General features: G+C 38.4%; 1 protein-coding gene across 4 annotated transcripts in view; it reads right to left on the bottom strand.

Annotated features, from left to right (window-relative positions):
- USP3 (ubiquitin specific peptidase 3) overlaps positions 1-20,478 on the bottom strand; it is a 195,717-nt gene that overhangs the window by 58,900 nt on the left and 116,339 nt on the right. For 3 of the 4 annotated variants that reach the window (XM_027123239.1, XM_027123237.1, XM_027123238.1), the window contains 2 exons: positions 5,832-5,892; positions 2,132-2,263 (listed from right to left, as the gene is read on the bottom strand). In XM_027123239.1, coding sequence (XP_026979040.1) covers positions 2,132-2,160 — 29 coding nt within the window. In that variant the 5' untranslated portion in view covers positions 2,161-2,263; positions 5,832-5,892. Of the gene's footprint in view, positions 1-2,131; positions 2,264-4,772; positions 4,890-5,831; positions 5,893-20,478 lie in introns of all 4 variants that reach the window. The other variant, XM_027123240.1, reaches the window with a different exon arrangement.

Here is a 20,478-nt window from a genome sequence, read left to right as displayed (position 1 = left end):
TACAGCTTCATCAGCTTACTACTAGCACAGTTTCCTTTTAGGCTGTCAGTATAATGCTACAGGATGATTCCCTGGCATTTTGTTCTAAACCCACAAATGAGATGGTTATGTGACCAGCTGCAGCTCCCTTCCTGCATTTCAGAAGCTCTTGGAGTCCACACACTTGCGGCTCTGTATAACTTCACACAAAAGACTGGCAACTGGCCAAGAAACCCCTGCCACGGTGTATATTCCCCCAAGGTCCAAGATCTGCCATTTAATTCCAATTCAGCCGTGAAATGACTTGTACTTTAGCATACTATACCAATATAAAGCAAATTAAATTCCAGTCCTAGTTAATAAAGGTATTCCTCTAAAATGCAATATACAAAGACATTAAAGTATATAGTCTATATTTTTAAAGAGACCTACGAATATAATTCCACTCCATTAGGAAAATTCCAAGATAATTCTTTAAATTTCCTCAAAGAGTTACTTTTTCCTCATAATCTTACCAACAGCGAGAAAACCCACTGCACACAGAGATTTAATTGTATTTCCATATTTCCCCATTAAATATTTCATGCACATTGCTAACTAAAAATCAAGAAGAATGAACGTTTTCAACATCTGGTGCATACAGGTTGACATGACCTGCAATGATGACTGTGAGACAGATACCTCAAGAATGATCTTAATTCCTGCTGTTTAAAGAGAAATACTTACGACCTTACAGAAACACATGGTTCTGTCAATTAGATAGCTATGTCATTCTAGTATATAAGTGTCCTCAGGGAAAGGGGGGGAAACTAATGAAAACACGTTAACAGCTTGGCTAATACTTAATTTTTGTAGGAAGGGGTGTTTTATGAGAGCAAATAATAATAAACTCGGCACTAGGCTCAGAAAATCTTCCCAAGATTTTCACTTTTACTGATGTCTTCATGTACCTCTAGTTTGTCTCTCTTCCATGTCCAGACATCTTCCACACAAAGGATCACTGAAATACTAGTGCTCTACAGGACTAAACCTTACAATGTTTTATTCAATAGCCACAGTGTAATAATGTTAAACCTGTAAAAATGTAAACTTGGTAGGCCACTGACCTTTTTTTCTTCCTTTTGATGGGACACCTTTCTACAATACAATAAGCAGCTAAGGATAATGTAGAAAGGATTAGCACACAACTTCAGTAGAAAGTGTGAATCAAAACCAATATTTGGACTTTAAATCCCCATCCCTGCCCAGTATTGCCTTCAAGTAACATTCGAGGGCTATATGGCAAAAACAAAAACAAAAATACAAGGGCTCCTTTAGATGGCTTTTTTTTTCCTTTCAATGTCAGAAACCTTTTGAATTCAGTAAAATGATTAAAACCATAAAGAATTATTCATAATTTACTAGTCAAGGAAAGAAATTTGCTTCACGCCAAAGTTAAAACTGTAAAATACACTGACTCTGAGCATACTGAATGCATATGGATTGTTAAACATCACTTGTAACCTGAATAACCTGTTCAAAGTAGTCAGAAAAATTCTTACTTCATTGTCGTTTACATGAAACAGACATGTATAGTATATTACAAAGAGAGAACAGGGCCTCCAATACCCTTTTAAAGGATGTGACACTTAAAAAAAAATTAGCTTGAAAGGCTACACACAAAATTCTTGATGTTTATCTACAGAGTAGAAGAGGAGAGTGGAACTGTGTTGGGACAGGGGAGACTGTCAAAATAATTTTTTAAACAAAGAAGTTAAAGATTATATAACAAAACCTTAACTGGACAGTAGGAATGTGGGTTTTTATCATATTATAATAATAATATCATATTATTCTTCAATTAAAAACAAAAAAAGAAAAGGAATTATAATGAACAACAACAAATACTTTTCATTTCCCTGAAGCTTAGTGGGATGGGAAAGAAGAGGAGACGAAGAGGTTGAAAGGGCAATTTAAATTTACATCTGAATGAATAAGGACAAGCATTCCTGATAGCCCCCAGTCCTCTGTGAATTCCAACAGGACTAAAAGGCAGTAATGGCAGTCCCCACTGGCTTAGAGACTGGGGGGAGGGGAGAGAGTGAGGAAGACGAGAAAACGCCTGCACACACATAGTAAAGGAATAGCATTTTCAGATAATATTAATACTTACCAGTATGTACTGTAGCTACTGCAATCCATACATACTGTGTGCTGAGCTTTTTCTTGCTTTTCTGATTTCTTATGGTTGGTTAAGGGTATTTGTGCATCTTCATAATGTTTTTTTGCATGGCCATTCACATACCTTACAAAAATCAAATGAAAATGTATTTTAATCTAAATATTGCTTGGGAAGTTAAAGTAGCAGATGATAATAAAATTAGATGGTTATCAAATCAGAATAAGAAAGAATTCCTTCTAATAAAGAGCATTCAATCCTGTAAGAGCATTCATCACTTAGTGATTTATTAAGCTGAGTACTGAAAATATGCTTTTTTGCAATCAAATACAGTCAACTTATTATTGTACACAAGACTAGGACCAGGCAAGGAAAGGTGTTATCTATGCAAACCAGTTTCAATACCATTGAGATTATCACTTATCAACTCCTTTGCTGATAATTCTGCTATATAGCCTTTTTCTTTTTTTTTAAGTTTTCTTAGGCCGCTAACTCCCAACTCAGCTATTATCAAAGACAAGCTTTGCAAACTAAATTACTCAATCACTGCCCACAGGGCCATAGGCTCTGCTTAGGTTGCTGCTTAATATAAAATATGAGAGTCAGATATGGAAACAGGATAATCTCCCATCTCTTTCTCATCAATATGGCTTCAGATCTTTCATTTGAATGCCTGAATAATCATTCCACTAATATGGAAATAGGTTTGTTTAAAAGAAATCCAAACAAAACAGAAATTATCTTAAGCTTATATAAACTGTAATTTCTTCCTACATGGGCAAAGATAATCAAAGGCTGACTACAGTCAGAAAAATTTTCTAACACTTTCCAACTCAGATTTAATAAGTCATTTTATCACAAAAAGCAAAATGAAACTGAAATAAGGGTTCATCTACACCTTCACCTAAATACTGTACAAGGCCATAACTGACCACTACTTGAAGACCCTCATAAAACAAAAACTTCCCAGTTCCTAGAAAGCTGCCAATTTATAGAAAGTAAGGCCTAATTGTAAACTCAGAACAGTCAAAACAAATGTCGGTTAAATAGTGCCAAAGTAAACCTTCTCAGAGAGTTACGGTGACATTTTTGTCATGATGTGCCTTAACTACACAAGGAGCAACACTTACCTTGGGGAAAGTAGGATAGTTTGTGGTAAGTAAGGAGGATCAACTCCAAGCCTGGCCTCTCTACCCCAGGAAACCTGGAAGCATCAGAGGCACTACTAACCTCAACTCAGAGTTTGATCACGTTTCCCCCCCTTTTTTTCACTGTAATAAACATAACCAAGACTTGTGTGTAGGGTCTTCTGTTCACAAAAGTGGACTAAACTGAATTTTTAATTCCATTGTATATATGGCTGAGTTAAAATAAAAATAATGATTAAGAGTATAAACTCAGGGCTTCCCTGGTGGCACAGTGGTTAAGAGTCTGCCTGCCGATGCAGGGGACACGAGTTCGTGCCCCGGTCCGGGAAGATCCCACATGCCATGGAGCGGCTGGGCCCGTGAGCCATGGCCGCTGAGGCTGCACATCCGGAGCCTGTGCTCCGCAATGGAAGAGGCCACAACAATGAGAGGCCCGCATACCGCAAAAAAAAAAAAAAAAAAAAAGGTATAAACTCAAAAATTAGACAGCCTGGGTTTTAGCAGGCGTTATCACATAATGGCCTGGTGAGCTTGGGTGAGTTACTTAACCTCTCTACTTCTGTTTTCTCGTCGATAAAACAGAGATAATGGTACTTATATCTCATGGGTTGTTAGGTGATTAAATAACCCATGGCTCAGAATGCATGAATGAATGAATAGTGCATATAGTTCCTTTAGCCACCATACTGTAGCCTCCAAATGTACTAGATATTTCCATGGTTACTGTAATAAATGTCAGTGATAAAGTAAGAAGTGTATTACTGCTAACATTAAGATTAGCAATGTTTTGGCTAATATTCAAATACATGTCAGAAGTTAACAGTCATGTATAAACTACCACATAAAAATAAATATTTCCCTCATCTAGTTTTAGATTTTAACCAATTTGGTCTAAAAAGGAAAAGTGTCCATATACTTGTCACAGATTTTTTAACAACAATCACAAAAAATAGGAAAAATAAAAGGGATGGTGTCATGAAGACCAATACAATATATAACTCAAATATACTACTGATAAAGTACATTTCCTAGTTTGAAAGAATATTCAGTTTAAGACTCCCCTAAAGACAAGTGGTCTAAATTACCAAGAAAATCGTCATTCTTGGCAATCAACACCCAGGATTACATGGCAAAAGAAAATTAGCCAATCAGCTAGGTAAAAATGAAGATCCAAATGCAGGTTACTCTCATTATCTGTGTAATCTACTTAATTATATTTCTCTGAAACCATGTCAGATTTCCAAATTTAAGATTGCTTACAATTGGAAACATACTACCTACAGAGCCTAGAAAATTTTCAATTTATTTTTCCAATACCTACTTAGAGAACTGTTTGTTGCTTGCTGTTAAGAACACTAACGTCTCCACTTTTTGAGAGTATGTCAGGTCTTTTTGTTGACATATGACCTTCCAGATTTAGGCTGTAAAGCACTATGAGACAACTGGAGGATAGAACTATATAAATTTTATTGCATTATAATTCTCACCTCTCAAAATCTAGGAGAGGAATCTGTCTCTTCAAGTGCAGAATTTAAGTGCTTCTACTTTTCTTCTTTTTTAAAAAAAATGTTATCTGTACAAAGTATTTTCAGGTTCCCCAAATCCTAGAGATTTCAAAACCACAATAACCACAATTAAGATATGCAGTTAACATTTTCCAAAAGTACTCTTAAGTGTACATGGAAAAATAGACTCAATTCCAGGACTGAAAATGTGAAAAATCAAAAGTTAACTGAACAAAGATGCTCTCTTCATGCAATGAGGGTTTACGAATAACGATGGGGAAACTGTCCAAATAAATACAATATAGATTTCAGCCTGTGTGACTCAGTATGATTTCCCACCTCCTTGCTGCTAAGCTACTAACTTCTGAAGTAAATTCAAAGCAGATTTTCTAAGCTAAAAGAGCCACAGAAATAAATGTGCTACTACCAGACACACACAGTTTGATATTTATTTGAGTTTGTGCTAGAAGAAAGAGTTACTAAAGTATTTAAGTAACATCATTTTGAAGCCAAGAACTGGGAGGAAATGCTCAGGCTTGAACTGGGTTTGGGAGTGTTAAGTTCCTAGAATGCAAAAATGTCTTAACGGAACAATGATATATTTGGTACATCTTAGCATAAATAATGAACTCCACAGTGAGACCATTTTTGAGGGAATTCCTTTATCTGTTTTGTTTTCAGAAGAATGATGTGATATCTGGGATTTGATTCAAAAGTCAGTAAAGGTAGGGAAGAGTAGGTAACAGGTGAAACAAAATTGGCCACATGTCAATCAAATATTACTAGTAGATTGTCTTGATCATCAAATTAATTCTTCTGAGTATCAATAGAAAGGGGTTTTCCCCCCTAGATTTTCCCCAGTTCCATCACTGAACAAAGGGATTCTATTAGGAGAGGGAAGAAGCCCCACAGAGAATTACGTACACGCTATAATTAAACAACGGTGCTAAATAAATCCAAATCAATAAAACTTTGACATAAAGCTTAAAGGTAAACTGAAAAAAGCAAGTTGGGTAGTGAAGTAATAAGCATGTCACCTACCTTCCACAGTGGACACTTGAACAAGTCAAACAGACCCAGGGGCTTTTGTTGGACCGGCACACTAATAAAAAGAAAAATACACAATATGCCAATTGTATCACGTTATTTCCCAGTTTCTCCCCTAATCTGTAATACCACATCCTGTGATTAAGTTACAAATTCCATGGCTGCTTAGGTGTACTGAAATCACAAATCCTTGCTTTGTGAGTGCATTTACACAAAACGGCTGCCTAATTAACGTTATACTGAAAGAATCTAAACGCATGTCCACAACAACTGCTCATATTAATTGCGGACTCAACTCAAATAGTTTAACCACAGGTTAAACACTTTTCTCCTTCATTACTTATTCCTTTTTTTTTTTTCCAACAGTCTCTGACAAGTTAAGGACAGTCTATTTTCTCATCAAAAGCATTTTTAAGGAATTCCCTGGCAGTCCAGTGGTTAAGACTCCACGTTCCCAATGCAGGGGGCACGGGTTCCATCCCTGGTTGGGGAACTAAGATCCCACATGCCGCATGGCGCAGCCAAAAAATAAATAAAAAGACAAAACATTAAAAAAAAAAGAAGATTTTATAAAAACCATTTTTAAGTCTAATTTTTAAATCACATGTCTTTACCATACAGATCATATACTAGTATAAATGACAACTCTTTTAGTTTATTTAGTGAGAGGCATAACCTAAGGATACAATTCGGAAGACTAAGCCCAGTTCTTCCCAAATTAATGTCTCAAATGCATTAAATATAATTCTAAATATGATAACTGCATGTAGTTCTTGCTGAGGGTATAATCAGGACATTAATTACTTTAGTTTGAGTAATATAGGGACGCGGCAGGCAAAAAGGGGTATGAAAACTTCTAAAATACTGATTACAATCTTGCTTGCTGTTTACTTATTCAATTTTAAGCCCAATAAACATAACAATGATTTTAAAAGGGAAGGGATATAAAAATCACCCGGAACAAGTTTTTTCAAAACACGTATGTTCTACTCAGGCAGAGACATCTACACTGGGGTGGGTACAGAAGGACAAAAGAACATGTCTATTTTGACAAAAGCAACTTCCCAGGTGACTCCCTAGTACAACCACTTGAGAACCACTAGTCAGCCTCCTAGGGGCCATGAGAGGGGCACCGCAGCACATCCACACACTCAGGATTATAATAAGTCCACTGCCTGGCACACAGTATATGCTCAATGAACAGTTGTTGAAACAAAGTTTAAATTTCTTAGTTTAAGATACGAAGCTCTTCCAAGATCTGATCCCTACTATGCTATATTGGTCCTGTCTAATCATACATCACAATCGGCCTTTCTCATTGTTAAGAAAAATTAGCCAAAACTGGAAATAAAGTGAATCAAGAACTATAAGCCCTTTCAATGTATAATAAAACACATTGTATCATGAATATCCCAAAGATATTTCATTATAATACCATTGTCTGACCTGCTGTTTACTATTGATTAGGACCCAAACTCTATGAAGTTACAAGTGAACTTGTAGATTTTTATTTGGTAGAGATAATATCTGTCTGGCAGACTCCAAGGCCTATGGTTTTACTACCCTGCAGGACATTAATGGGTTTTATATCTAGCCTAGCAATTTACTTCAACATTCACTCTTCAGTGTCTGCATTCACTCAATTCCTCAAATGCTCTTGGAATCAGCTCTACCATCCTGCTGGTTCCCTTATTAATGAGTTAAATAAATCTTTGACATACATTCATTCTACATTTGGGAGGGGAGGAGAAGGCAAGGAAGAATAGGAGAGTACAGTGATATACTGCCCAAGGGCCTCTGCCTTTCTGCCCAGCACAGGGCTCTAACTATTTTTGAATGAGAAAACTTTCAGTGGCAAAAATCCCCTTCCAGTTAGCCAAGGGCCTTACCTTTCCTTAGGGCATTACATTAACTGCTAGGGCCACCCTGAAGGCATTTTAGTTTTTTACTCAGTTGGGTCCAATTTTATTATATGTGCATGTAAGTCACATGACAAAGGCGAATAAGAAGAATGCCAAACTGCTAACAGCAATTATTTTAGGCAAGTACATGAGAAGACTATTGTAAGGGGAAACTGTTGGCTTTTTATTTGTACACCCCTGTGGTATTTGATTTGTATCAACAAAAATATGACATCTTTATAGTTTGAAAAGAAAGTCCTATAGAGTATATTTTTAAAGGGAAAAATAAATTAGAACACAGTTTACTTGAAACAGATATTCCTGGTCTGCGATATAACTTGAAGGATTAAAAAACTACAAATATTATATAGTTTTATTCCTCCAGCAAACCTTTTTCTTTTAGTAAATACTAAGAAACACTGTACTCAATCTGGAAGAAGTTTAATATTAACCTGAAATAAGTAATTATGTTGTAATAGTGAGTTTAGGCCCAAGTTTTTAGTCATTTACAGGTTTTTGTTTTTTGTGTAATTATGGGAAGATTTCCCCCCCTCCTTTGAATGAGGGGGGAAAAAAAATCTAGAACAAAATCACTGTTACTCTGGTGTGTTTCCTACCAAATGTTCATTTTTCCCCCGATGGCTGTAAAGTGTGTGTATGGACAAAAAGTACATACAATTTTGTGATCTAATTTTTCCACTATCAGTATATTAGATGCATTTCTTCATGTTACTGAATTAGAACAGTGTACTCTAAATCTAGTCTTATAAAATCTCAATTACCTCATAAAGTTTTATCAGTTCTTTAATTTCTTAATTTCAGATTTTCAAAAAGATACCCTAAGCCTGAGGGGAAGAAATGGGGAATAACTGCCTAATAGGCACAGGGTTTATTTTGGGGTGATGAAATGTCTTGGAACAAGATAGAGGTGGTAGTTGTAGATGTACTAAATGCACTGAATTGAATTATTCACTTTAAAATGGTTAATTTGGGGAATTCCTTGGCAGTCCAGTGGTTGGGACTCGGTGCTTTCACTGCCAAGAGCCCAGGTTCGATCCCTGGTTGGGGAACTAAAGATCCCACAAGCCGCATGGCATGTACATAAATAAATAAATAAGTAAATAATACTACGTTATGTGAATTATACCTTGATTAAATAAATAGGTTCTTAAGATAGGGATGAGGAGAAAGAATAAAAGGAAATAAAATAGTATTGACTTTCAAAAACATCGGAAAGAAGTGACTGTGCCTTTTACTAAATCTCAGAAAAGCCCTCACTTTCTAAGTTAAGAAATCAAATTTCTTTTATCATGAATATTTACAATAAGAAAGTTAAGACTTAACGTGTGATAAGACAGTTGGTCTTGGCTATTTAAATGACGGTACTCTCTGAGGGCTTAATAGTTTCACACCAGAAGAACATTTGAAGGCTAGGAAACTACAGAGAAAAGGGTATTATGGGGCATTCTGAAGCCACTTATTACACTGCTTTGGGGAATATTCACTCTGTGTATATATACCTTATCCAAATTATAAACCTTTAAAGTACCCAAGACAATTAGAAAATAGAAGGAAAAATACTGGCTTTAAATTAAACTCTCAATTATTGCTACAAATAGAACAGGTCATAGCATGAGTAAAAGAATACCTGCAGTAATCTTAAATGCATTTATTTTAATCACGTTAATCACACTTTATTATAAAAGGTAGTCTCAGTTTATAGACAGATGGGTTTCAAGTTTATCTGTAGGGTGAATACATTTCCCATGGAAACTGCATTAGAGGTTTGCAGGCTATTTTATAAAACTGTACAAAAAGCATAACAAAACGGATAGACTATATCGTGTGCGTGCATGTGTGTGTGTATAAAACAAAACCATACACAGTCAATAAAAATGTTTTTAAGCTATAAATATACTATCTATTCAGCAGAACATAAAAATATTAAAATGAAGGGTTTTTATTTTTTAAATCTTAAATGCCGGTACTTGAGAGAAAGAGGTTAATAAGGTTGGAAACTTGTAGGAGTTCAAAAAGATAAGTCTGAAAATTTATAAGGGCTCTTTTTATTATGCCTAATTACACTTCAAGGTGACATCATGGCAGGGAAGGCATGCAGTATATTTCTCACACTGTTACACGTGGCCGCAGCAGGGTCACTGGATGTCATAAACAGAAGTCTGCTCCTCTTTCACTCAGATTATGAAATTTCCTCAAAGTTACTCTCCTCCAGCAATCTGTCCCATACGCTTAGATTCTTCCAACCCCGAGCTCGGGTTTCCTCTCACAGCTCCTGGGCATCTCAGCCTGGGGGGCTGGTACTATCCAGCTCCCTTCACTCTCCTCCTGCTGCTGTAGCCTCAGAACTCTCCTCTGGCCCTGTCCTTACCCTCAGCCACGAGCTCTGCAAGTTGGCAGCAGCACCCCTTTGCGGGGAGTGGAGAATGTCGATCCTCTCCTAAGCTAGGGCCATTTCCCACAAGATAGAAGCTCTGACACAGGTTGGGCAAGGGAGACAGGTGAAGTAGGCCCAGCCTCTAAAACACGCTCGCATTCATGTCTTCTTCCTAAAGCCCCCAAAAGCCTTAACCCTCCTGGAAACTAGGAAGGGACAACTGATGGAGCACAAAGGCAGAGGGAAGGCATCCAACTGATCTACAAACCAAAGTGGTTTTACTCCCTGCTACTCCTATGCAGGAAAGAACAGTCTGCTCCTTTACCAAGAGACAAGAAGGGCAGAAAACTAGGGAGTTCTAGGGGACTTCCCTGGTGGCGCAGTGGTTAAGAATCCACCTGCCAATGCAGGGAACACAGGTTCAAGCCCTGGTCCGGGAAGATCCCACATGCTGCGGAGCAACTAAGCCCGTGAGCCACAACTACTGAAGCCCGCGCGCCTAGAGCCCGTGCTCTGCAACACGTGAAGCCACCGCAATGAGAAGCCCGGGCACCGCAACTAAGAGTAGCCCCCACTCGCCACAACTACGGAAAGCCCACGTGCAGCAACAAAGACCCAGTACAGCCAAAAATAAATAAATAAAATAAATGGGAAAAAAAAAAAGAAAACTAGGGAGTTCTGGGCTTAAAGGGGCCTATTTACACACGAATATCTAGGTTGTGTTCAGAAGGCAAAATGGTATCCACAGCGAATATAAATTTCTTCCCACTGATCTTCAATAGCCTTATTATTCACTACATAGAACCTAATAAGATAGAATACATTTGGTATTCAAGGCCCATCAACAATTCTCCTTAAGTTCTAAATTTTTTATAAAACACCATGCACTAGTGCTTACGATACAACTTGGTCACTGTCTCTACAGGCAAAATAGTTCAAGCACTCAGCACTGACAGGCAAGCCATTTATAGCGCATCCATTATTCAATAGTTGCTTCAACTGGCAGAGAGGCTCTTGAGCTTCTTAAGAATTCAGAAAGGTGAGGATCCAATGACTAGGATTCTAGTCCTGGCCCTATCATTACTAGCTATAGAACTGAGAACATCACTACTATTCTGAGTCTATGTCTTCACTGTAGAATAAAAACTAGGTGATGAGCATGTCCCCTCTAATTATAAAATTATTCAAAGAACACAAAGCAAAAAATAGATTAAATAATCATATAATTCCCTATAGATAAAATTCTTCCAACTCCACTCTCCTCCTAATTTTCTTAACAAAGAGATTAATTATTAGTGTAGTATAATTTTCTAAATCAACAACCTTCAGCTTTTTTTTCCTGCTCCCACAACTCTTGAGAGGCAAACACATTCCCAGCACATTGCCTGTCAGCAACAGCAGCTCACTGCAACAGCGAGGTCAGAAAGTGTGTGGAATCGCTGTTCAAAACCATGGTACAGCGGCTTCCCTAGTGGCGCAGTGGTTAAGAATCCGCCTGCCAATGCAGGGGACAGAGGTTCAAGCCCTGGTCCGGGAAGATCCCACATGCCGCAGAGCACCTAAGCCCGTGCGCCACAACTACTGAGCCTGCACTCTGGGGCCCACGAGCCACAACTACCGAAGCCCGTGCACCTAGAGCCCGTGCTCCACAACAAGAGAAGCCACTGCAGTGGGAAGCCCACGCCCCGCAACGAAGGGTAACCCTGCTCGCCGCAACTAGAGAAAGCCCATGTGCAGCAACAAAGACCCAACACAGCCAAAAATAAAATAAATTTATTTTAAAAAAAAAACACTGTAGACAAACATGCTGCTCCAATAGTAAAACTCAGAATACCACCCCCTACCAACAACACACCGTTTTTAAAGTGCCACACTAAAAAACCAGCAACCCATAAGAAAATATTCATAACGTGTTTTTTCAAAGAGCAGGTTCTTTATTTAATATTTATCTAGTACATACCATGTGCCAAGCACTATTGCACTTTATTGTGCCACTTTATAAATATCACTTCATTTAATCCTCTACAGTCCAATGAGGTGTGTACCATTATTGACCTGTTTTATAGATAAGGAAGCTGAGGCACAGAGAAGTTATATACCTTGCTAAGTTAGTTAAGTGACAGCACTGGAACTCAAACTCAGTATTTGAAGGTACGGACTGTTGCAGAGCAAGTCCAGAAGGTTGTCATTTTTGCTTTAGAAAGATTATGTACTATGTGTTTCTGTGTATACGTTATATACCTGTATATAAACTGCTTGAAGTCTAGAAGGGTACATAGCAACTGTTAACCGTCATGTAAAAAGAATGGGATGGGGGATTAGAGCCACATGGACCTACTTTCAACTATACTGCTTGAATTTTTTCAGAAAGCGTTACTTCTTTTATAACAAAAATAAAGTTTAAATGTCTTAAATTTAAAGATACTGGTATTATAAAGTCCTAATGAAATAAACTTATTCTAAATTATTAAGCGTAAGTGGTAAGTGAAACCAAAATCCTAGATTACAACTCTACGGGTGTGTAAACATATGATCAATGAAAAATATTTGCAGCTGTTATTCAAAACACACACACACACACACACACACACACACACACACACTCCATAGAAGTATCAACAGTAAAAGTGTTACTCCTCTCGGAATTGGAGGATAGGGCAGAATTATCATAAAAATTCTATAAATATTCCAGTACATATACAAGTAGAAATATACTCAGGACTAACCCAGCTTACCCTCCAACTGATACATTCTTAGATGTTTAGAACAAGGCATATAATCTTCTTTATACCATAAATGCTCTTTGAACCACATACTCATGAGCCTATTCTATGCTAAAAGTTCTGAAGCCTCTTCCATCTTCAACTTGAATCTTCTGAAATTACTGGGGGAAAAAGAGTGGTAAAGTCACATAAAGAAAGCAGGAACTGAGCCTTCACGTAGTCCAGAAAAGAAGAAATCCAGCGATATTAAGCAACCGCCAGAGGTGCCAGAGCAGCCTGAGCGTAGCCAAAATCACTGCCTGTGTTCCCATACCGCCACCTCCCACCCCCGGCACTGCGGCTCATTCTGGGAGTGCACGCTGGGTTCCCAGGGAGCAGGGCAACAGGAGAATTCTCATACAAAGCAACAGGCAGCGCCCAGGGCTAAAGAAGTGAGCCCATGCAGAGCTCAGGAGACTGAGCGGAGGTCCAGATACTGAAGGAGGAGGAGACCAAGCATGAGCACCAAATCCAAACTGCTCAGAAGCGGCAGGCTGGGGCTCACAGAAGATCACGGAACCAAGAGTTCAGGGCCAAGGCAGGGAAGGCAGCTATGAAGTAAAGCTTACCTCAGTTGCCTTTCCGCTTTGCCCCATGAGAAGCTTTCCCACCTTCCTCCTCTGGCTTCAGTCCCATTCTTATTCAAGGCTGGCAGTGAGTTAATCTCTCCTGAGTCATTACATAAGTAAATTTCTGATCAGTTTTCTGATAAAGTCACAGTTCAGTATTTCTCACAACCATTCTCTCCTTTCTGCTTAATGGCCCTATGATAGATTAAAGATGACCACTCCTCCCATTGAGAGGCAGGTCTATGTCCTCTTTCCTTGAATCTGGGCAGGCTCTGCAGTGCCTTGACTAACTGAAAATGGCAGAAGTGACTGCGTGCCAATTTGCAGGTCTGAGTTTTAAGAAATTGACAGCTGCTTCTTTTTATTGCTTGCTCTTGGGGAAGCCAGCCACCATGCGAGAAGCCTAATCACCCTGAGACCAACACGCTGTGAGAAACCCAAACGACACAGAGAGACCTTGCAGAATGTGACACCATGGGGGATGGGGGGATGGGGAGGGACAGAAACAGAGCAGGAGCAGAGGCACAAGACATGTGACTTAAGAAGCCATCACGGAAGTGGATGCTCCAGCTTCAGGTATGCCAGCTGAGACAGCCCCAGCCAAGCTCCTCCTGAATTCCTGACCCACAAGATGACAAGAAAAATAAAACGGTTGTTTTAAGCCACTAAGATGTAAGATAGTTTGTTATGCAGCAATAGATAATCAGAACACTACTTGTAGAAGGAGGGGTATCAGCGATACAGCATCTACCGTTCACCCCTGTCAAACGACTCATGGGAATGACTGACATTGTTGTTTAGTAGAAGTGAGGATGAGACCCTTTGAGAGGTTCTACTCCATAGGAATCAAAAACTATCTAAAGACTAGACTATCCCCTCTGCAACAGGGTTAGTAAGACAGTAAGAACAGTGCAGTCTGTCATCAACTAAGCTGCAATCATCCTTTGGACTGGCTCTTTCTGTATCCCATTAATAGTTTAAATCCAGGTGTGCTGTCATTACCATAAGACAACCTAATTCTTGAGCAAAACATCACTCCTAATATTGTCCTATATTGTAAAAAACGACCTTCAAAAATCTCAAAACCACTATTCCCGTATTCTACTCTAAATAATTCAATTCTTCTTTACCCAAGATAAATAAGGATTACCTGGTTCTCTTTAAGGGGCACCATCCTTGGCTCTCAGAGCCTAATCTTGAGACTGCTCTAGCCAACTTTCCTAATCTTTTTCACGTCAAGACGTGCATGGAAAATGATAACATCTGTATGGTGCATGCACATAAACTGAAGAGTCATCGAAGGGCCAGAAGTGATCTGTTTGGAGGCTCCCGTCACCCTCAGGCTGAGGGGATCTGTTATCTCAATACATATGTAATCCTTTTATGGCCCTTCTGATGGAAAGCTATGTGGTCAATCTTTTTACCTGGTTATCTAGCAATGCAGGAGGAGGTCTCCCTTCTACTCCAATGCCCACTTGTTGGAACAAAAGACTGGAAGTCATCAACCAGCTGCATTATCTAGGAATCCAAGATGCTCCTCTGAGTTTATACTACTCACTAATGTGCTGAGACCTGTAGGAGAAAATGGATGCCCAAATCCTTATTTCTATCCTATGTATAACCGTCTTATCCTACTGCCATTCTATAACCCAAGGGAGCAGCCAGTTAACAGCATGACACAGGAATCTAACATGAATTAAATTAAAAGAGAAAACTACTACAACAGCTGGGTCTGAGTACTTAGGTGGCAAAACAGCATTGACGAGTATGTAAAAGGAAAAGTCAACTGCTTAAAATGAACCTGAACGTAGACTAAAAATGTTTCCAAGGCCACTTCCAGCTCTCTGATTTCAAGGTTTCCCAGACAGAAATATAATTACAATAAAGTATTTCACTTCCACAGCCTTGAATGTATTTGTAAGATCACGGTAGATGGGAAGATAGGAGCAGGCAGACAAATAGTCTGAAGTATTATTATAAAATCACTTACACATTATTGCTCACATGATTAAAACGTTAAAACTTTTAATCTTCCTTGAAGATACCCAATAATACAAAAATATATTTGTACAAGGCTGTTAGTTGCAGCATTATCTGAAACTGCAAAATACTGGAAACAACCTAAATGCCCAAAGTTAGGAGAATGTTTGAATTCACTGTGACACATCACAAATGGAGTACTATGAAGCTGTTAAAAAATAATAAGTAAAATTTCTACAAACATGGAGTGATATCCAGAACTACTAAATGATAGAAGCAAATTCCAAAAGAGTATACTTAGTTTGCTACCTTTTGTGAGAGAAAATAAGAAAATACTCATGTACCTGCTTTTTTTTTTTTTATAAAAAGAAACAGGAAGGATATATAAAAATAATTGGTTGTCTACATGGGGTGGATAGGAATGAGTAGAAGGGTTAGGTAGTAACACTTCTTGGTATGGCTTTAACTTTTGGAACCATACTCATGTTTTATATACTCAAAAAGTAAAATAAAATCAGCAAGGATGAGGTGGAAAAAAATCTAAAATGGAAGGCTTCCCTGGTGGCGCAGTGGTTGAGAGTCCGCCTGCCAATGCAGGGGACGCGGGTTCATGCCCCGGTCCGGGAGGATCCCACATGCCGCAGAGCGGCTGGGCCCGTGAGCCATGGCCGCTGAGCCTGCGCGTCCGGAGCCTGTGCTCCACAACGGGAGAGGCCACAGCAGTGAGAGGCCCGTGTACCGCAAAAAAAAAAAAAAAAAAAAAAAAAATCTAAAATGGAAATCAAACTGAAACAAACGAAGCTAACTGTAAATCAAATAAATCAGTGTATTAAAAGATGGAAGGAAAGGGAAGGAAATAACCCAAACAACTTTTGAACATAACACTTCATATTTTGTGAGTATACAGACAAAAAGAAACTGTAAACAAATAGTGAACTCTAGTTATAAGGAGTTTTCTTTGCAATGTTATGGGTTAGCAGTTTAGAACCACTTTCTCTGATTATGGCATGGGGCAAACAAGTACATATGCTGAGATAATGGGAACCAGATTCTCTCTGTTAGAGAAGAGCATTACAAATACAGAAAGGGCAAGACTAGATCTGTAGTGCTGAACTGGAATTAAAGGTATCAAAATGAACTCATGGTTACACACACACATACACACACACACACAAATATAGACATGTTTATTTATTTATATATGTTTATATTTCTTAGCTCCTATTTGCTGAGAGATCTTAGTTTATAAACCTTATTCCCCACTAAGGAATGATGGCTACTTGGAGAAATGGCTGATTCCAGGACTGGGGCAGCCTGAGTACAAGATGAGCCTGGAGCACCTTGCCATGCCAGAAAGTAAGAAAGGGCTCCAAGAACAATAGGGGCATGTCAAAATTATGGCCTAAGGAGGCTCCCACTAGCCAAATCTAAGACAATTTGAGCTTCAAAATAAATAACAGAATGTCACAAAATAAAATAAAAATCTATGAGTCCATGTTAATAAAATAAATGAATAAACAAGTGGGTGAGAAAGGAAAGCTCTTCCCTGTATATACTTAGAAGAAATAAGTTAGAAAATCAACATCTTGCAACCATCCTAGTAATAACTGATTCAGTCAAGAATCATCAATGGATGCTAAATTACTAGATGAAAGTTTGATGAGGAATAAGACATCTATACACAAAATCTCAAAGCATCTCCTACAAAATAATAACAAAGGGAAAATAGTAACTTTACAATAAATAACCTTGCAAATATCACCTAAATAATCAAAGTTAACATCACCAAAATGAGACAAACCAACCTCATACACCTCTTGATATGATGCCCTGAGAATACACATTGCTTCTGCAGTGTTCCTACAAAAACAATGCACAGCCTGAATCTAATCATAAGGAAACAACAGAAAAACTCAAACTGAAGTACACTCTATAATTAACCTGCTTTCTTCAAAAATACCAAGATGTGAAAGACAAAGACAGGATAAGGAACTGTTCCAGACTGAAGGAGACTATACAGTTATCACAACTAAGTGAAATGCATGATCCTGGATTAGATGTGGGGGGCAGAAAAGGGAAATAGCTACATTATATGAAGCACATTATTGGGACAACTGGAGAAATCTAAGAATGGAATGTGCATTCAATAATACTATTATCTCAGTTATTAAATGTCCTGATTTTGACCAATACCCTGTGCTTAGTGAAAAGAAAGTCTTTGTGCTTGGGGAAAAAAAAAATAAAGTATTTCTGGATGAAGGAGCATTATTAGGTCTGCAAATTACTTGGTGGCAGGGTGCGGGGGAGGTGCATAAAAAGAAGGTTCAAACGTGTAACACAAATGTAGCAAAATGTTAACAACCGATGAATCTAGGTAAAGAGTTCATGGGAATTTCTGTACTATTCTTAGCAATGTTTCTTTTTTTTTTTTTTTTGCGGTACGCGGGCCTCTCACTGTTGTGGCCCCTCCCGTTGCAGAGCACAGGCTCCGTATGCGCAGGCTCAGCGGCCATGGCTCACGGGCCCAGCCGCTCCGCGGCATGTGGGATCTTCCCGGACCGGGGCACGAACCCGTGTCCCCTGCATTGGCAGGCAGACTCCCAACCACTGCGCCACTAGGGAAGCTCAGCAATGTTTCTTTAAGTGTGAAATTATATCAAAATAAAAAGGCTTTCGGAGATTAAAAAAATTTTATTCTTTACTTCCAATTAAGAACATTTTTTTAAATTACTAAAACACAAGGGAAAAGGTTAAATTACCATTGTGCAGAGCCAAACAGTACTATAAACCTGGCAGTAACTTCCCTTTCTTGATGGATGATAAATTAATCCAGTAATAGTATTACAAGATATTAATTGCAGTGGTCCAAGTGACCTTACAACTTTTTCTTTCAATGTTTCTTTTATATATCCAAACTCGGGCTTGTATTTGGCTTCCCAAGCAGAGTCAAACCCCCAGGCTTATCTGCTCTCTCTGCTGACTCAGGTAATAGCGACAATATTTTGCTCTGTTCATTAGGGAAGATAAATCTGAGTTTGAACTTTTACTCAAAAACAGTACTGCAAAATTTCAGTTTTAGTGATTTAACTCTCTGGACGATGACTAATAAGATCCATTTCTGATGGGGCAAAGCATTGTTTTGCCCTAAAAGCTGGATTTTAAATATCTCATTTAAAAATAAACACCAAATTAAGCATGGCAGACCAATTTCTCTCTTACCTCCTCTCCATCCTAACATCTCACTAAAATGACAATAAAGAAATTAAATCGACATGAACTCACAAAGATCATTTGAGACAAGCACATTTCAACACATTTTTGGGAGTCAGGAAGAAGCTGGAGGAGCAGTACTGATCTTAGTAGCATGAAGGAAGCTACAGCCTAAGTGCCAGCAGAGAAGAGTGCACACAGAAGGCAGCTCTGGGCTCAGGGACACTGGGCACAGCAGACAGCAAAGGTAAGGGTGGCACTGAAAACAAGGGGTCAAGGGCTGCAAGGAACAACAGACTCATGGAACTTACTACATCCTGATGTAGAAGAAGAAGAAGAAGAAGGTGGCCTGCCCACAACCTTACAGTGAAGCCCACTACAGACAAGCCTCGCTCACTCACAGAGCTTTTTAGTGCCTCACTCTCACATGAAAAAATAGACAAAGATAAAACAAGATCCTTGAAGAAAACCTCTAGTCTGAGAGAATCATTTTGAAAAGAAAAAGAGGAACTCAGAGGAACAGAAACAACCTCAAAACAAACAAACTCTAAAATCCAGGAGTAAAGAGAGAAGATACTATAAAACAACAAACAGCAACAGGATGTATGAAAAAGCAATGGTCAGAAAAATGAGAAAAAGCTCTTGAAAATTAAAAATATTATTAACAAAATTCAATAGAAGGGTGGAAGGGAAAAAAAAAAAAAACACCTAGGGAATACCTCAGGAACTAGAACCAAAAGGCAAAGAAATAAAAAGATAAGAAAATTACAGGTTCTACCCACAGTGCTCAACATTCAATTAATAGGAGTTGTACAAAGAAAAAAGTACAAACTAGGAGACTTAAGTATGGGAGGATGAGGGTACTCTCAAATGTTTAGATTGAAAAGTCCCCTGAGTACCAACTGCAATCATTGTTGCTTTTGTTGTGGTCATCCATTTACAATGCTTGGTGTCAGTCTATTTATCTCTTGTAAAAATAAAATACAGTGTGTGTGTGGGGAAAAAAAAAAGTTCCTTGAGTACCCATCACTAGAAAAAAAACCAAAACTAACCATGCCAAGACACATCATTCTGAAATTCCAGAACACCAAGGATAAAAGGAATATCCTAAAAGCTTCCAGGAGAAAGAATAAAAAGATATATATGAAGGAACAGTAATCAAAAAGGCATCAGGTTCCTCAACAACACTGGAAGCCTAAAAACAAAGCAATACTGCTTTCAAAATTCTAAGAGAAAAATCTTTTCTAACAGTCTATAGTCACCCAAGCAGTCAAGTATAAAGGTAGAATAAAAGTGTCTGACTTGCGTGGGATCAAAAATTTGCCTCTCCTGAGACGGGAGCTAGATGATGTACCCCAGCAAAATGGTCTAATAAACCAAGGAAGAGAAAGACCTGGGATCCAGGAAATGAGAGATCTAATACAAAAGAACAGCAAGGGAATCACAGGATAAAAACTGTCGAGTAGGCCTAGAGAACAGTCAGTTCAGATGGGAGCGAGAGAGCTCTGGGAAGGAAAGCTTCAGGAAAAAATAATACTAAGACATTATGTGTTTAAGTGCTTGGAAAATAATATTCATAGACATTTAATAGATTTATAGGTTACATTTGGGAGAAAATGTACAGAAGGCAAAGTAAGCCATTTTTTTTAAAAAAGGCAATTATTAACTCAAAGAAAAATAAAATGCCAGGCAAGAAAAAAAGTGATCACCATATTAATCAAAATCTGTAGTCTAGTTATATTGAGAAATGGAGAGAGGGGCAGAGGGGAGGGTAATGCAAACACTAATGTCCTCATTTACCATAGCAAGATGTCAAGAGATGAT

This window comes from Aethalodelphis obliquidens, unplaced genomic scaffold (assembly GCF_003676395.1).
Source record: "Aethalodelphis obliquidens isolate GAN/ISIS:26980383/991018 unplaced genomic scaffold, ASM367639v1 scaffold26, whole genome shotgun sequence".
NCBI lineage: Eukaryota > Metazoa > Chordata > Mammalia > Artiodactyla > Delphinidae > Aethalodelphis > Aethalodelphis obliquidens.
The sequence above is the reverse complement of the archived record's forward strand: the minus strand, read 5'-3'. Positions and strand labels throughout refer to the sequence as shown.